The sequence below is a fragment of the Cyrtonyx montezumae genome, unplaced genomic scaffold (genome assembly GCF_038088225.1).
Source record: "Cyrtonyx montezumae isolate F1298 unplaced genomic scaffold, pur_monq_1.0 scaffold_22, whole genome shotgun sequence".
Taxonomy (NCBI): Eukaryota; Metazoa; Chordata; class Aves; order Galliformes; family Odontophoridae; genus Cyrtonyx; species Cyrtonyx montezumae.
The window spans coordinates 5,052,779-5,070,792 of record NW_027071959.1 but is presented as its reverse complement, the minus strand read 5'-3'; the positions used below and the strand labels follow the sequence as shown (position 1 = coordinate 5,070,792).

Here is an 18,014-nt window from a genome sequence, read left to right as displayed (position 1 = left end):
ATCTGGCACTTGGAAACAGCACCAACACATAATGATGAACAAAGGAAAATTTAAGCAAATGATTCTCCCGATTCTTATCTGCCTGGAAGACAAACCACCATCCTCCTTCCCATTCATCTCAGAGCTCTCTATTCTGCTCACCTCCTCCAGGCTCCCTTCAGAACCATTGCTTGCCCTGCTTCCCCTTCCTGCCCGCCTCTCCCCTCTTCGGGCTTCCTTTCCCTTTCATCTATTGCTTCCTTGACCTTGATCTGGTTACAGAATTTAAAATAAAATAGTGGAAGGCAGCAATAAATTCATTTACATTTATGACAGGAGCAGGGTGGCTGCCGTAACGCGGGGTATCGCTCTGTTAAGTCACTTCTCTACCTGACTGCCCCTTGCTCCTCTGACATGCCAGCACTCAAACAAGTGGCTCCTACACAGGCTTCAGTGCTGACACGGTACACATACGCATGTTATTTTCAGGAAAATCAGAAGAGGTGGGCTGGGAAGGGCAAACAACATCAGATACTTGGAGCTAAGAAGCTAGTGAAAACGTCAAATATCTTTAGAAGGTAATTCAAACAATATGAAAGTATTTTCCACATGAAAAGATGGGCATGCTTAAAGCTCAGACAGGTCATAGGGGGGTTCAATTCTCCTTTTTAATCTTTTAAGTTGCGGAGGGCACTTTTATAGCTGCAGTAAATCGTAGTGATGAAAGAGAGTAAAGGGTTGAGATGGAAAATTTCACCCCAAGTCTGACATCTGTGAATTGTCATTTCAAAATGACAGTCTCCTTTTTGGTCTTATTACCCATTATCAGATACACTCTGACAGCACTAGTTAGATCCTAAGGTGTAGGATGCTACATTCAGAAGCTATTCAGATCCATAAATGAACAGAGTACACTGGGAATCTTCAGGGATGGAGATCAAGGTACGTAAACTAAGTGATGCATGGGCTGCAGCTGAAAAGTTGCTGTTTGTCTTTAAGCCATACACTACCAGCAATTCCACCACCAGGGATGAGCTTCTGGTGTCAGAGCACGGCGGCCTGCTCTTCCCTTGCAGCTGATGACAGCACAGCTCCTCCTCCCAGTCCCCACGCACACATCTTGCCCTGTCCCACGCTGCAGCAGAGCATTTCAAAGGTCAAGAGAAGCACCAAGAAATATCAAGATGGTTTCAGAAGTAAAATATTCTCAGTGGGGCACTTCAGTGTGCATCAATTTTTAACTTCACTGACGCTCACAGTTGGAGAACGGTTGTTCAGTGTGCGTTCTCACACTGGGAATGTGTGGGAATTCACGGCTTTGCCCAACCACTGATCCCAGGACAAGGTGAGAATTCAAACTAGAGCATCTCAGGACTTACAGAGAGAAGGGAATGTTAGCCACCACGAGGCAAAAGCAGACTGATGGTAAGTGCTGCAGTACCAAAGACTTTGTACGATTAGTTTGAAAGTTAATTCAGGTTGGATTCTTTTGTAATCCTACAAGCACCAATGCAGCCCTGGCCTTCAATTAGCTCAACGTAACTGAGCTCGTTAGCAGTCAGTTGAGGTCAACACAAAATAAGTCTGAGCACGTTATCAACTCACATCCACTGTTTCAGCATGCTGCGTAAAGGGAAAAGAAACTCCAACAGAACTGACAAACGTTACTTCTGTGATCTGACTGCTCCTGTTCCTATGCACCTCCTGATAGCACTATCACTCCAATCACTGTCCCTAAATCTCAGTATCAACAATAATCTCCCTTCCTTCGGAAACTCAGTGCCACAGACTCAAAGAGCTGTTACATTCAGTTTCTGACCTCACAGCAGAAGTGACTTAAGTTTTAGCACCACAAAACTATCACCCCACCTTTAAACTCTGCGTCCTGACCTGCAGACTCCTACAGAACATGAAAACAACCACTTTTCTGAATATTAAAACCAACAAACTTCAGAGATGTGAACGCCCCATTGTATTCAGTGCAAAAAAACATGTTAGGAGATTCCTGCCCTCCTGCTCCCTGATCCCTCAGGCGCATTCATTCACTCTGACGTCACGGTGTAAATGGCATCACTACAGTCACCTTTTGGGAGATTCACTCTTCACACAGACTGCTCCTTGGACACTGGTTGCAGCACCATCTGCAGAGCAGCAGCAGCCCAGGGGCCTTCTGTGGGGACAGGTGGCTGAACAAAGCCCACCTACACCTTCAGCTAAAGTACCAGGCTGTTAACCTCGCTTTCACAGCACACCTCTTTTCTATTTCTTCTATGCTTCAGAGATAGTATCTGGCTAGTAAGACACAGAGATTAAAGAAACCAACATTACCAGTCAACATCCCACCCTGCTACGCAGGTACCAGCATCCCATTCACCCTCAGCATCCAACTGGTTAGTATAATTAAGGTTGTAATTGAAATTGAACAACTGTTCTTAGCGTGTACTTAATTTCAAGTTTGCTGTTCTTATTTGAGACTTGAAACACGTATCTGAACACACATCTGTTTCTCCCAACAGTACCAGCTGGCCTATTACAAGGCACTATCTCCCACTACAAATCTTGCCTTGCTTGCTGTCTGCAGCTCACAAACCAGTCTCACTTCAAAAGAACCAACAGTGCTTTCTAAACTTTGTTTAAAACAGCATTTTAAGTCAGGTCAGTAAACCCAGCTCAGAGTCAGCCTGCCACTGCCGAGTCTAATGGTACTAATGAAAAAGAAACACAGAAGGAAAACACAAGGTTTCTTTGCTCAAAATTACGTCAATGTGCAGCATTCACTTTGGTGTAGTGGAATCTGTGGAATGCAAACCTGTAACCTTCAGCAGCATTGGGTGCACGGAGCAGGGAAATGAACCATCCCGAAAAGCATGCAGTGGTTCAGATCTCCAATTTCCTCCAGGATACTTCAAATTGTATGTGCACAAAGGAGCCAGTGTTAAATTAGTTACTTCATGAGCACTGGTTATGTTAAAACATGAAATAAACTGAGCTGCAATCTATAAACAGAGGCCAAAGGAATACTACATCCTGCAGCAAACGTGCCAACGTTCAGCACTGGGGCTGACCTGGTCCTTGGTTTCTTCAAGATGACTTTTCAGGGGCTTTATCCTCAGGCAGGGCCCCCCAGCTGCAGGTCTGACACTAGTGGAGAAGCACCACATCCGCATCCCATCTGCAGAGGAAAAAAGTGCTGACAGCACGATAAGAAACTCTGGAGAACTTCACCTGGGAGCTTTAATCGTAGAGGAATTTCACAGAGTACGCCTAGAGATGCTACAATCCATCTATTTACTATTAGCAGCAACATTCCTTTTCAGAGTAGAATGCAGATGAAAGTGTGCTTTGCTTTCCAACCATACTCTGGCAGCACTGCATTTGACAATGCCATTTGCTGTGCAAGAAAGTATTTTTGGCCCACCCACTCTTAGAAGCGTTTAGATGAGGTGCTAAGGGATTTGATTTAGTAGTTGGGTAGGGATAGTGATAGGAGGATGGTTGGACTAGATGATCTTGTAGGTCCTTTCCAACCTTATGAACCTATGAACAGCTCCATACTCCAAAGCTTTTGAGGCCACTGATTCCATCTACCATTACTGCTGCTTACCAAAAACATGTTAGCTTCCTCATTTTAACAGAGAAGTTCGTATACACACTCCCCACTTCTGCTCTGTAAGAACCCTTTCCAAAGATACTACAGCAGCAAGTTGTTTCCCAAACTGCCACCTCCTCCTCCAAAAGCATCCTGGCACAGATACTTTCCAAAAGAAGACCTTCCCAAATCTCACTTACACACCCCCAGAAGTCAGTAATGAGGGTGGCAGAAACTATTCATAATCAGAATTCGTAGAGGTGGCCTAAAATACTACAGCTAACAGTTGTGCTTAAGATGTGTGAGTCTGTAAATAGCCTACATAATTTTCAGATGAAAGATCAACTCCATGCACGCAGGCCCATTTAACAGCTGTGAAAAACCACATTATGGCAACAAACGCCACAATCAATTCTAAACCCTGAACAAATTAGCAGGGATTCAGCTAAGTTCCCCACAAGCCTGCAACAGTTGAGTTTTACAGAGCCCAAGTACAGTGGCTGCATCCCTATCACAAGAACTTGCTGAAAAGATGAGCACATCTGGAAGTCCTGAGCTGTGCCACATGGTAATTTTACCTCTCAGTACCAATTAAGGCAAACCACTGGAATAAAGGACACAGAGGCAGGTGCAAAAGCACACATTACTCTTCCACTGTAAGTTCTCTGAGACACTCAGAGCATCCACTGGCAAAGGACAAGGAGAAAAAGCATCCAATAGCTTCTCTCCCAAAATAATTACTTAGGAAGCGTCCACAAAATGTGTCATATCCCTAACACATCCCTTAAGTCTTCCCAAAATTAATAGAACAGAAAGGGACACAACTGTAGCATGTCATGAGAAAAAAAAAAAGAGGAGTAAGGGCAGAGCAAAACCTTGGTGGCAGTTACAGCAGTGACTCACATTATCACTGCTATTTCCTTAGTGTGGATAGAGATAGAACAATTCAGATGATGGAAAAGTGGATTTGCGTGGTGCAGATCTGGTAGGTGCATCTTAATTCACAGAGCTGGTGAAAGCATCAAGACCAGTGGTAGGGTGCCAAAAACAGCAATTTATTCCACAAAATGATTTTATTGTAAATTGAGATGGTAGGTCAGCTGCAGCAGAAAAGCTCCAAGAAAACAATTAGAAAACATTTACATATCCATTTTGATGGAAAGCTGATGTAATTTCTGCACCACCAACAGATGCCATTCCGCTTCATTGTGACAGCAGAGTACAGATCATCCTAGACAGGTTTGTATGACTGGAACTTCAGCTTCAAGCTGGACTGAGAGGGTGCTGATACTCCTCCTAAGATGCCACAGCTCTGAGTCATTTATCATTTCTGCAGTTTATCTTTCCAATCCTAGATACTGTTTTTTGGCAACAGTGCCGTAATTGCTGTTGTTTTAATCCATATTCTAATCCACTCAGCTCTACAGTACATTCCCAAATTAGGAATGAACAAAAAAAAAAACGTTCATGATTTCAGCTTTATCTATTGATATATTTATCAAGGCTTAAGGTTTGACCAGAAACCAGTGCTGCTGCTGAGAGCACTGAACTCAAGCCTTCCATGTCCCAGAACATGTGTTTTACTCTATGCTGAGTAAAGGCATAAGCAACACGTACAAAGCTAATGGCAGAGTTCACATTTCTGTGCAAATTCCCAAATTCATTAAAATTCTCAGCTCTGTCCTCAGTTTTTGTCATGATGAGCCCAGGACCTGCTCACCAAAACTGTTTGTCATCCTTACTCATCATCCTGTAGTGGTTTCCAAAGTTCTGGCTGAGCAGAGCATGCTCCAGGCCAGCACTCCCAAAGCTCCAGCAGCCCATCCCTTAAGTGCCACTGCTCTCCTGGCAAAACATTCCCATGTCACACGCTTGCCTGACTCACAGCTGATCTGAACAGAAACAAAGCAGCCTGTGAGTAACATCAAACCGTCCTGCTAGAGACCCTGATAACCTACCACTACTAAAACTCCTCTGTGAGGCAGGAAGAGGAAAGGTACTGATTTTTACACTCCACTCTACGCACCGTTGTTAAGCTCCGTTTGGTAAAAGATGAACAGGCTGCTATTCTATTTATTCCTCAGTTTTGAAGGTCTAAAAAAAACATGGATGTTGAACAACTACAAGCACAATACCTGCTGTTACAGACTGAGAACAAATCAGATGTTTACTTAGCTGGAAAATTTCAGTTACACTGGTTCTATAAGATAACACCCAGAATAGAAAGTCTACAGATGCCAGAGTGAGAAGATCAAAGTCTTCCTCACATTACACGACTGTCTGTGTGCAAAAGCACCACATTTGCTGGATACATGAAAAAAGCAATGTTTAGTGTAACGAAAAACAAGGCAATGTGTCTATTGCTTTAATCCTAAGTAATTCAGAATATTAAAAATGGCATAAAAAAATCAGAGAGCTGCTGTTCTTCTAACACAAGGTCACGAAGAAAAGGTCGTAAGCCATTAGCTATATCAATATTTTTCAGGAGCTGCTGTATGTATGCAATGTGAAACATAATATATCTTGTTTTCCTCCAAATTGGTCATTTGCATGGAAGTCAATACATCAAACGTAGGAAATCCAGCATTCCTGCTCTGACAACATGGCAGGAGGCATTACATAGAGTCTGAGAGCTGGCTGATAAGAAGATAAACTTCAGCCTGAGCAGTGTCCTACAGTAAAGGCCAACAGAAAAGATGGAAATTCATGCAGACAAACGGAGCTGAATTGGTCAACAGAAGTGCCTCCGTACTTCCCAGTGATTAAACTGAACAAGACAAGGAACTTATCAATTTGGAGGACATATCTTCCAGTGTCCCCTTTGCAGACTGTCTGTTTGAAAGCCCCAGACATGTTCTGGAAGTCAGAAAGGAGCTCTTCCAAGCCCTGCATCTAGCAGAAGTCATCTGACTGAACATAATATGCTACAGATGCCAGGGCCACAGTCATTAAGTTTACCAGCAGCCACATACTTGCAACAGACACTTGTGCAGCTCATCAATTCCACATGAAAGTGACGCTTCTGGATTCACTCTCGTCCCTTACCATCTCAAATACACAGCCAACACAGCTTTTTTCTGACCCATCCCAAGGTGGCAGGGGAATTCTGTCTCACTGTAAACCTTTCTTCTTATTTCTGCTGCAGGAACCACATTCTGCTGATGCCTCTGCAGCTGACAAACTTATGCCTGTCATGAGACAGCTTCACATCAGACAACCAATTCACAGATAAATGGGAAATTATTAGCTGCGAAAGGTGTCACAGCATTGGAATTCAGGTCATACACAGTGAAACGTAACCTGCTGAACAGTTTCGGTCCCACTGGCTCTGGGCAATGGAAATTAATCTGCACAGCACTGTAAATGGCCGTGGCCAAGAGCAGACCCTTCTGACTGATGGGAGAAGCTGAAAGAGACAGCATTTTGTAATCAAAAAAGCTTGGGGACTACTGACAGGCAATTGAGAGTTCTGTCTGTGGGCATGGGGTGTGCTAGATTACTACAGCGAGACTGAAGCACAGCTACAACTCCTAGTCCAGATAAAATGTGAAGATTAAAGATCACGTTGTAGGTGTGCAAAACGTTACCACTCCTTTCATCACAAGTCAATCTAAAAATGTTTCCATTAGCCAGCACCGTGATTACAAACACACAAACTGATGTTTTAATTCTCAAGAAAAGGTGTTAGTGTAGTTGGGGAAGAGGAACAACCGCTCCAAGACTGTCTCACTGTGTGGCACACACCTGCCAGAAATCTTGGCATCATTAACAGTGTTAACGTAATCTCTCAAATATTTAGTACCAAAGCTCTGGTTATTTAAACACACAAAGATGTTTCCGTCTCCCAAGGATCAGCAGTGATATATGATCAGGTGTTTGTATCAAACTGCAGAAATCTGGCTGAATGAAAATAATCTGAAGGAAAGAAGAATAAGAAACCAAACAGAGTGAGGCACCACCTGTGTTTACTGAGGCTACGTATGTCATACCAACTTGATAATGTAGAAGAAAAAGGGAAACACTGCATATGATGTGAATTACACTAAAGCATTTGAATAAGGTGACATGCAGTTATGAGGGAAAACACAGAGATGAGCAGAGAAACCTCAAGTCAGCCAAGGAGACGGTGAAAAAAGAATTAATTCATGCACTTGGAATAGCAGGTTAAAAGATTTACCTGCAGAGTGCCATAAGGACTTATCTTCAGCAATAATCTCAGTGTTTCCGTAGAGAAGCTCAAAAAAAAAAAAACAACACACTGATGAAAAGCCTAAGATGTATCATCAGCCTCACAAAGCATAACATCAATTGACTGGTAACTGGAGCCCTAGAAAAAGAATGAAGTTCAACACAAATCCAGCAGTATGAAATTAAAGCTTCATCATTATACACACAGAACCTAGTAACAGATGAGCTATAACCTGGAAGCTAATTAGTTAAGAGTGAGACAGTTCTCCACATATTTAATTAAACTAACAGCTAACTGTAAGGCCCCCAAATAACCAGACTGTTAGTATCTTTTTTTTTGTCAGGTGTTTGTCAGGATTATTTTAACCTCCCAAAAGCTTCTCGGGAGGGTTTTTGGTGCCTTTGCTCCCTGTGCATCTGCTCCTTACCTCGTCTGTTAGAGAAGCTAGGTGCAGGTCTTCACAGAGCATTCACCTCAACCTGACAGCACTTCATCAGAAACACACACTGGGCAGAACCAACAGGGCATCCATTAAGTGCAGTGATCAGCAAGACAGTTCTTAACCTCAGGATCTAATTAAAAGGGATTGCGACAGTCAGGGCAGCACTGCAGCGCGGGCCATGCGTGACTTGCTGATCTGACAACACTAAGTTGTTATTTTTTTTTCTTTGCAAGACTTAAAAGACACTCCTTAAAACATTTACAGATACATACAGAAGATAGGTGTCGCTTTCTCAAACAACACAGTGCCTTACAACACCACTGAAGCTTGCCAGCTGCAACAGATTCCTGACATGCCAGCTGAACTCCGACAGACGGATCAGGTGAGAGTGTACATAACGGCATCACAGGGGCAGGAAGGGCAAAGAGCTTCAGGAATACAGTCAGGTGCAATGTGCTGATGACTACTGCTGTCGACGTTCAAGAAACACCACGCATTCTCACAGCCTGCATCCCTCCCCCCTTGTTTTCCCTAGGCACCGTCCAAGTTCTGGTGTGATCATCTGAAGTCAGTTCGTTCAGAGAGCAGAACGTTACTGCTTGCTGCTTCAAAGGACCCTAATTTAACTTGTTGCCTTTTTGAAGCTGCAAAGTATAAACTTTCTGTGCCTAATATAGCTTTCACATGGTTGAATAAGCAAACTCGACAAATGCCACTTTCCCTGGCCTCCAGCACTTTGAACTCCTCATTGTAGGAATCTCACATTAGTGTTCCACGTAACACATAAAAGTGAATTTTCAGACAGCGGTTAAAACTGAGGCTCACTTAACAATACGAGCAGTAACTGCTAAGAGGTCCGACAACATATGGAATTATACTTTCATAATAAGAATTAATGTGCAACTTTCATTAGACGGAATGTACTGAGATATTTCACAATGGATTCATTGCCCTGCAACTGTTTTTTCACCAGTTCTCCGAAAAAGCACACAGCCAAACCGTGACAGGGAAGGTCCAACAGTGCTTTGTGCCACAGATGTTCATACCGTCAGCACATGAGATCTGTTTTTGTTGTTGCTGCTTTGATTTTATCAAACAAATGAACCAAACCCAAACAAGTGAATGGGCAGCATCCTCACACAGGCACACCCTCAGAACGTGGGATGACAGCGACTGAACTACTGCTCCAGCCCGGAGGCACACACCCAGAAAAGACCACTCTCTGTTACACACAACCTGTAACAGTAATACGATGTAAACTCCTTCACAGTTTTCCTCTGTGCTCGCTCAGAGGAAGTTCCCCAACTTCTCGGCGTAGACAAGCCATCACATGGCCTCTTCCCACGGCACACAATGAAGAGCAGGGCTCCTGTTTCACAGTCTCAAGGAGCAGTACAGCCCAACACCTGGCTACCCAACAGGGCTGGTGTGGATGCCCAGGGCCAGCACTCAGCAGGACCCAGGCCCAGAAAAAGCCAACCAAGGGGAGACACCTGTGCTCCTCCAACAGCAACCAGCCACTGCGCAGCTCAGGAAGGAATCGCTGCCCAAGACCAGCACAGGTTTTGGTTCCCTGCATGCACCACTGAATGGCGGTCACTACACCAAAGGCCACCTGCCCCACACCCCGGGCCCACTCCTACACACCTTGGCAGCAAACATTTCAGGCCCTTTAGAGCATACTGGGTCAAACAATTCTTTCAACCTGCAGGACTAAGCATATCAAGAAACACAACTTAAACATTTTATTTAAGTACTGACTGACCAAAAATATCCATGAAGCACTTTCATTCGTCACAAGGCAGCAGTGCCGCAGATTAACACCAGAAAGCTGTTTTCTTCTTGCTCTGCCATGGCTACCTACAGCACGTCAGTCTGCTTTCAGAAGCTCTGCAAGAATTATCAACAAACTTCTGAAAAATACACATCAAAGCCTGCTCACCCGACTCCCTCCCAGATCACTAACAAAAGCCAAAATCTCCAAGCCCTTTTTTGGGGAACCACATGAAAGAGACAGGAAGAAATACGGCCTGTTTTGTGTGTCTGCACGCCAAAATATCCCAGTACAGCTGATGGTTTCTTGGTAGTGCTACTGCATTAGACCCATGAAAGAGTCTAAAGGGAAAATACAGATCTCTGTGCTTCCTCACGCACATGTACGCCTAATTGCCAAACCCAGCCAAGTCGTACTGCATGTCTTTGAAGAGAGAAAAGGGCACACGAGGCATGTTTCCAGACAGAAGGGAATCAAATGCAGAGAGCACAGACCCATGGCACAGTGAAAACCAAACCACTTTTGTTTCCCCCAAGACAAAACGGGCCCAAACTGGGCACACGGTGCCCCAAGAGCCGCCGACAGCAGCACAATTTTGGCAGCACCACAGTTCCTCCTTCCCCACCCCCTGCTGTCACCCCAAGCAGTGTCTCCTACCTCGCCGTGTGCAAGGCTTTAATTTTTTGTCACTTGGAAGTGACAAACCTCCTTTTACAGAAACAAAAGACTGTAACTGCACATCACAATCATTAGGTTTGTGACAGCCAAATTTGGCTAAGTGCTAGTTTTTACTAGTTCTGCACAAAGCTTACCTGTCAACTGAGTTGTTGCTCCAAGCATTCAGCTTCATTACAACAAATGACAGCTTTCCTTCTCTGGCTTTTATTTCAGATTAGCAAGGAAATGTTACACCTCAATGAAACACACAGTTAACTACAACAGATGAGTTTTTCTGAAGCACAGTGCAAGCCTCCAACCTCCCTGAAGCACGCTAGCCGCACAAACACCAGCACAACGAGAAACTTGCAGCACCATGGGAAGCCCATGTAAGGAGCAAACGGGAGACACCAACCTCAACACACCACACATCATCTCAAGAAGCAAAAGGCACTGCTGATGCAGACAGCGTGGAGCACAGCCAGCACGTCAGGGTGCCCAGACACAGAAACAAACAGCCACCTTTCCGCGGAAGTGGCTATAAGGAATCCTGAGCAAGTTTTAGCAAGGCAGGAATGTGATTGTGTCATTGCCTTTTTAGCTCTGTGCGTACTCTTTATTTTCCTAATGACTCAATTATGCAGGTAAAATTAAATGCCTGAAAGGATTTCTTCCTGGCCCCCAAAACTGAAAATCCCTGTATTTATCCACAAGTCAGCTACTGCACAAGCAGCACCTATGCAAGCTTTCTCACTTCCTTACCTTGTATGGCCAAACCTGGACCAGGAGAATCAAATGCATGGCTCAAGCTGGGAAGAAAGACAATTTTGTGGTTTGGTTTTTCAAGTCTGCAGCATTTCACAAACATCCCAGAGAAGGTCATTCTTAACATGAGTATTTATGCACAAGAAAAAAGAAAAGCTGAAAGAAAACTGCAGGAACTGTTAAGACCTGGAGAGCTACAGCACTGCCACTGCCAGCTCCTAACACAGGCCTAACTCACACCTGAGCCCACCAGGCACCTCCGGGGCCCCTGGGTCTCCACTGGACCAACATCTTCACACTTCCACAACCTATCAAAGGACTCAGCTCTGGAACCCATTGAGTTTCTCTATATTCTTGATAATATCCAAATACAGTAACAAGCAGCCAACTGCAGCTAAGCTTACACAAACCAAGATCTTCTTTGGTATCTGTATTTCCAGTAAAATAACTCTCAATGCAATTACTAAGTTCATTTGTATACTACACGTAGAAGATGCTTACAGTGTTAAGATGAGCTAGAAGGTGGCCCTTAACAGAAAACATGCCTTACTGCTCTGGAAGAAAAGGCCTTCGTTCAATCCTTCTGGGTAAAGCAGGCAACTACTGTGGTCAAATCACCTCCAAAGAACGAAGGAGACCTCAGAAGAACAAGGCACTGCAGAGCAGTTTCTGCAGACAGATGTACTGAAGACTGGGACAATCCAGCTTGGAAAGGAAAAAAAACCCAAAACCCAAAGAAAACAGAATACACATCCACACAATTGTAAATGAAAAAGTTACTGGAAAAACAAAAGATTCTTTACTCTTTCTTGTGCTACAAAATCCAGGAGGTGCTCCATGAAGTGACCGCGCATTGTGGTTATATAAAAAAAAAGATATTTTTGCTCGAGTTGAGGAACTCAACACACAGCATAACATGGAAGCTAAAGGTGTAAACTGTACAGAAGGTTCAGGCAAATCCACAGACGACAAATGCAGTAGGCATCATCACCCACTGCCTGCACCCCCCGGCTCCAGCCATCCCTGAGCCCTGGCTGCTGGCAGACACCTGAGGAGCCATCAGTACGTCATCTGCCTGCTCTGCTCCTTCCCCCTAATGATTTACTCCTGGCCACTGTCACAGACCACATGCCAAGCTCACACACGCTCTGCAGATCTTATTATCCCATCATCCGCATGTCCCAATAAACCTGTTCACATGAAATAATCATTTCCCCAGCTATAAACTGGAACATATTAAAAACACACTATCTGCAAATAACCCATAGTTCAAGGCACTTCCTTAAGTTGATTAAATAGGATGAGAGAATTAAATGAAATTCTCAGCCTTCACAGTTCACCCCTTCCCATCCGTACACTTGAATGCCATTTTATCAGGTTGCAGTTCATTCCCTACCACCACCATTTCATTTGTGCGCCTTCCACAGACATTTGTTTTCATCCTGTGAAATCATTAGAAGAATCAATTTGAACTCCAAAGCAAGCTGAGAGTAATGGACTCCTATGTTTACGTAGCAGTAAGTACACAACTATTTAATTGGATCTATTTGCTAAAAACTGCATCTTTCAAAGCAACTGCAGCATCCACCACGGCAGCAAGGAGCTGCCTTACGTTCCTCATGTACACCAATGTTTCCAATATTTCTTTCCTGCTTAAAACTGCCAAAACAGTAACCATCCACTGGAGAAGCAGTGCCACAGAAGGCACACGGGGCAATGCTTTACTCCTGAAACCAAACACCTTTTCAAAGAGAGAAGCAATTAAGTTGCTGCCCCTTTCAGCAAGACACAATTCCAAGACTGATGTCATAATTCAAGCGACAGACTGCAAACAGCTCTGCAACCATAGCATTTAATTTAGAAGTCAGTACTTGACACATTGAAGTATTCGGAATTCCTGAAGTCTGGCTGTCTGCACAGTTGCATAATTTGAACAGGAATAACCTACTTACAACCAGGCATGATGGAAGTATGTCAACAGACAATCCCTTCTACGTCAAGGGACACCTCCTTCCTCGTCACATTCCAGCAGCAAAAGCATCACTCACTGAGCTGTCACAGTTTGGTTTTCTTCCCCTTTAAAGCTAGTGAACTACATCGCCTTCAAGAGCTGTTACATATTTCACCACATCTTCCTGTAGAAATTTAGTCAAATGTTCTCAAAGACCATCAAAAAATCAGTTTCCATGTGCAACAGAGTCCGCCAGTGAAATGCTACATGTGCAGCAAGCAACTTCAGCACCGAGGACCCAAGGCCTCCTCCTCTCTGCCAGGGACACCATCCATCTTACAGCAGACATCACACATCCATTCAGGAGAAGGACAACGTCTGGACACTCGTTCAACTTCACACACAGGGGAAGTTGTACTCTGCTGTGCCCCTCCTAGCAAACAGCTGACCAGACACTCAGCACAGCAGACATTTGCTACAGACACCACAGAAAGAAATCACTCTTTTAAAAGCTGCCAGTTTATGATTAACCTCCTGTTGCAAAAAACATGGCAAGGGTTCAATTTCACTTGCTAACTTCTTCTCTTACGTGCTACAGAGGGAAGACATGAAGACACTCCTCCCCCTAAACTTGACACTCAGAAAAAGAGGAATTCTCTCACCCTGTTAAAAAAAATAAGAAAAAACACAACAGTGTGAAACCTGCATGGAAAAGCAAAAGTGATCCCTCCACCTCACCAGTTAGCATCCACACAACCAACATTCACCTAGGGAGGCAAAAAGCAAGGGCTGGAAATTCCCTTCCCCTGGAAAGGGATCACTTGGAGTGTTTGCACCAATTAAAGTTTCAGATTAAAACCAGCTGTTTAAACAGAAGTCCCCAGGGAGACACACTTACAGTATTATAACTAGCTTCTGGTATAAACAGCTTTACATCAATGGAAAGGTTTATATTGGTAGAGCTATAGGCAAGCTAGCAGGTTAACACTTGTTCAGCTGAATTTTAAATAGATTCACTCAGATCCAGGCAACATCCCCAGGCTCATCACGCCTTGGATCTGTGTTACACACGGATCTCAAGATGCAACAGGAGAGCTCAATGGCAGAAGAACAGCACATATGAAATGCCCCATGAGACTCCTGGGCACCAGCCTGTGCCAGCCAGCCATTCCCGCCCAGTGTCACCTTGCAGGGTTCACAGAGCAGCACCATGTCACTCTGTGTACAACAGCTTGCAGCTAGAAACCAGGGGTCAGCTCAGCAGGTGGGCTGGGTGACCTCCACCTAAACAGAAGCCAGGAGAAAAGAACAGAGAGAACACAGGGGCAAACATGGAAGTGGGAAAGCTGAGAAATTTCCCACATGGTAATAGGGCCAACTTAGGATTTTGTGTGAGGAAAAGAGTGAAAGCTGGAGACTTCTTGGAAACACGAGTGAAAGATTCTGGGCTGGACTTCCAAATTACATGTATGACTGGAGAAGAGAAATCCAGTGCATTTTAGATCAGTGACTTCCAACTGGAGATCTGCAGGTGCTTGGGGAGCACACAGGCTACTGTCATGTAGAAAAGCAATCCCAAGGCAGCCACGCACTGCAGGGCACAGCTGGGTGACCCTTGTGGCACACACAGCAAGGAGCAGCTCACGTGGGAGCAGGCACCCAGCAGGTGCTGTGAGGTGTCTATGAGGACACCAAAGGACGGACAGCAGAACCCTCCTCCCTGGGAACATCCTGAAGGCAAAACATCAAGGTGTGCAAACACACGTGAGGTGTGCCAGCTCCTGGTGGACAGTCAATGTGATAACCATAGCAGAAGGCCTAGTGACAGGCTGCCCCTCAGCAGCAGGTAACCTCACAGCGCAGGGAGATGGAGCTCCCTCGTAGGTGTAGAGGAAGACAGATGCTCTTCTATCAGGGTGGAAGAACACAGAGGTTTTTGGAGGCAGGACAAAGCCTCGTGAGGCAGCTGTGCTCCACGGGCTGCATTAACCCACGCACAGAAAACAACACACGGGGCTTCAGAATGCGGCAGGACCCCCGCTCAGAGCGCTCGCACACGCCACGCCACGCTCCCGCAAACCAAAAGCACCACCTCCCCCCCTCCGCATCCCCATGTGCCAATGTTTACGTCGATGCGCGGCGGCTCAGAACCCCAATCACGCGGCACGCGCGGCTCGGCCGAGGCAGCGCAGATGAGCCCCGCATCCCTCGCGGGTCGCGGCCCCCGGCAGATGGGCAGCGGGGGGGGAGGGGAGGGAACAGAGGGAGAGGGGGAGACGAGAGGCGACACAACAAAAGGCCGCGGGCTGCCAGGCCACAGCCGCCCCCCCCTCCCCACGCACACGCTTTCCCCGCGGGGCCGCCCCGGGCCCCTCCGCCCTTACCTGCGGTCGCTGGGCCCGGCGGGCGCGGGAGGCCGAGCCTCCTATCTCGGCGCTGGCCGGGCCATGGCGGACGGAGGCGGAGGACGAGCAGAGGCCGCCGCCGCCACCGCCACAACCGCCGCCGCCTCCCCCTGAGGCGCGGAGCTGGCGGGGCGCTGAGACGGGGGGGGGGGAGGGGGGAGGGGAAGGGGGGGGAAATGAAGCGCCCCCGCGTGCGCGGCTGTTGGTGACGGGGGCGGCGCGCTCGAGCTCGGCGGGAACGGGAAAGGGGAGGGGCGGGGGCCGCGGGAGGTCTCCGACGGTCCGAGCTCCCGCGCGCCGCGCCGCCCGGCCGGGCACTTTGTTTGTGTCCCACAGTGCAGCGCGGCGCGGGGGGGCGGGGCCGAGGGGAGGGGCGGGGCTAAGAGCGTGCGCATGCGTAGTGAGAGTGTGTGTGTGTGTCGGGGGGGGGTGCGCGGCGGGAGAGGAGCCCCGTGGGGCGCGGTGGGGGGAGCGGGGCGTGTGCGTGGGGGTGTGCACGCGTGGTGGTGCTCAGCGTGCATGAGGGCTGTGCACATGGGGAACCGCCGCGTGTGCATGCAGGGCTTGGGAACGTGCGGCGGGGGGTGCACGCACTGAGCGGGAGCGCGCACACCGAGCACCACTGCGAGTGCCGAGAATGTGCGTGGCAGCCACCCCGGTGCGTGCACGTCCAGGGTTGTGCACACTGCAGGACGGCATGCACCTGCACACCGCCGTGCGTGCACCCCCAGGCCCTCATCCCAGCGGACAGATTGAAAAGTGCCTCCTGTAAAGGAGCGCAGTGCTCCCAGCTCCCAACCTCCCTGCCCTGCAATAAACCCCTGGGGCTGTTTTTGACGGTTGCTTGCAAAACCAGAGGGAGAACGGAACCCCACGGGCTGCAAGACTGCACTCACTGCTGCTTAGATTTCTCCCTTTGCTTGCCCTGGCTTTGCGTTCACGGGGAGCTGCACGGTAAGCCTGGTCCGTTGCTCTCTGCTATTTGCTTTGGTGAAAAGCTGGAGTAAAGCGCACAGCTGGGGGTGCATCATGTTTGCAAATGGAGCGATGGAAAACGTTACAGCCTTAAAGCACTCTGCGAGAGCAGCTCCTGCAGAGCTCAGCCATCCTGCACAGCTTCCTCTGGGGCAGCACTGCTTTTCCTGCTGCTGAAGCCTTTAGGATTGGGAACATCTGACTCTGGGAGCGTGCAAGTCCAGCTCGGAGTGCACGCACAGGAACTGTCCCACCAGGAAGCCACCAGCATGCTGATTGCTACCACTGCAAAAAAATGTGCTGCTGGTGCAGCTTTGCTCACTGCTTCCGCCTGTTTTGCAGCAGGAGGTCCCAGAGCGCCGTGCTGGGGGCCCTGGGCAGGATGCAGTGGTGCCCATCAGCTGTGACACATCCCAGGGCGCTGTATTGCTTCCCACACTTTAGCACCTCAAAAAGAAATTCACCCTTTGTTTAGACACTGGGAAGGGAATTAGAAAACAGCCTGAGAAGAGCGTTAATAAAAGCCAAGAGGCGATAGGCAGGAAACCCTTTATTGAAGAGGTAAAGGCAGAGTCGCAGCCGGAGTTGTTCTCAAACTCAAACGCAAATACAGAGAGAAATTCAGAAAATGTACTTCTTTCCCCTGGAAATGGAGGTCCCGAGCTTGGTTCTGCCAGCTCCGTTCTGCAGCCGATGGGATCTGAGCACCCTGAGGGTGACACTATCGGGGCCACGCGAGGAGCGATGCTTCAGCGCAGGGATGTGAGAGCAGCACGGTCAAATGCTAAAACACACACAGTCTGTTTTTTTTTTCTTATGTTTCTCTCCTTTTCAGACAGCTACTGTACAAAACAAACCAGAAATCTGTAATAAATACCTAACACAAGAGGCTCAGTACATTGCTACAATCCTTCACTGAAGGGAAACATATATACACACATATATATCCTAATATATAACCTCTGATAAATCAGCATAAAGGCTACGTGTTGCTACGGGAAGGCAGGAGCAGACCCCATGTCCCCAAGCAGGACCAAAAAAAAGCCTCAGGAGACCCAAACTGAGCAATATTTCTGCAAGGAGCTGCCAGCCTGCCTCGGCCATGGGTGGGCGCCTGCAGCTGTGCTGCAGCATTCCTCCTTTGGCATCCCAGGGGCAAAACAAAGGGCACAGCATGGGGTCTGATGCAGCAGGGAGCTTTTTGCATAGGGAAAGCGCTGCAGAGAGAATGTGAAAAGCTGGAGAGGCCTTTGCTAGCTGCAGAGCTCCCGTGCAGGGCTGATACATG

General features: G+C 47.1%; 1 protein-coding gene across 6 annotated transcripts in view; it reads right to left on the bottom strand.

Annotated features, from left to right (window-relative positions):
* The window catches only part of ZBTB44 (zinc finger and BTB domain containing 44), a 32,537-nt gene extending 16,684 nt beyond the window's left edge, over window positions 1–15,853 (bottom strand). For 4 of the 6 annotated variants that reach the window (XM_065738547.1, XM_065738551.1, XM_065738552.1 and 1 more), the window contains exon 1: window positions 7,746–7,768. In XM_065738547.1, coding sequence (XP_065594619.1) covers window positions 7,746–7,759 — 14 coding nt within the window. In that variant the 5' untranslated portion in view covers window positions 7,760–7,768. Of the gene's footprint in view, window positions 1–3,044; window positions 3,081–7,745; window positions 7,769–15,730 lie in introns of those variants that run through there. The other 2 variants (XM_065738548.1, XM_065738549.1) reach the window with 2 other exon arrangements.
* Between the last annotated feature and the right edge of the window lie 2,161 nt (window positions 15,854–18,014).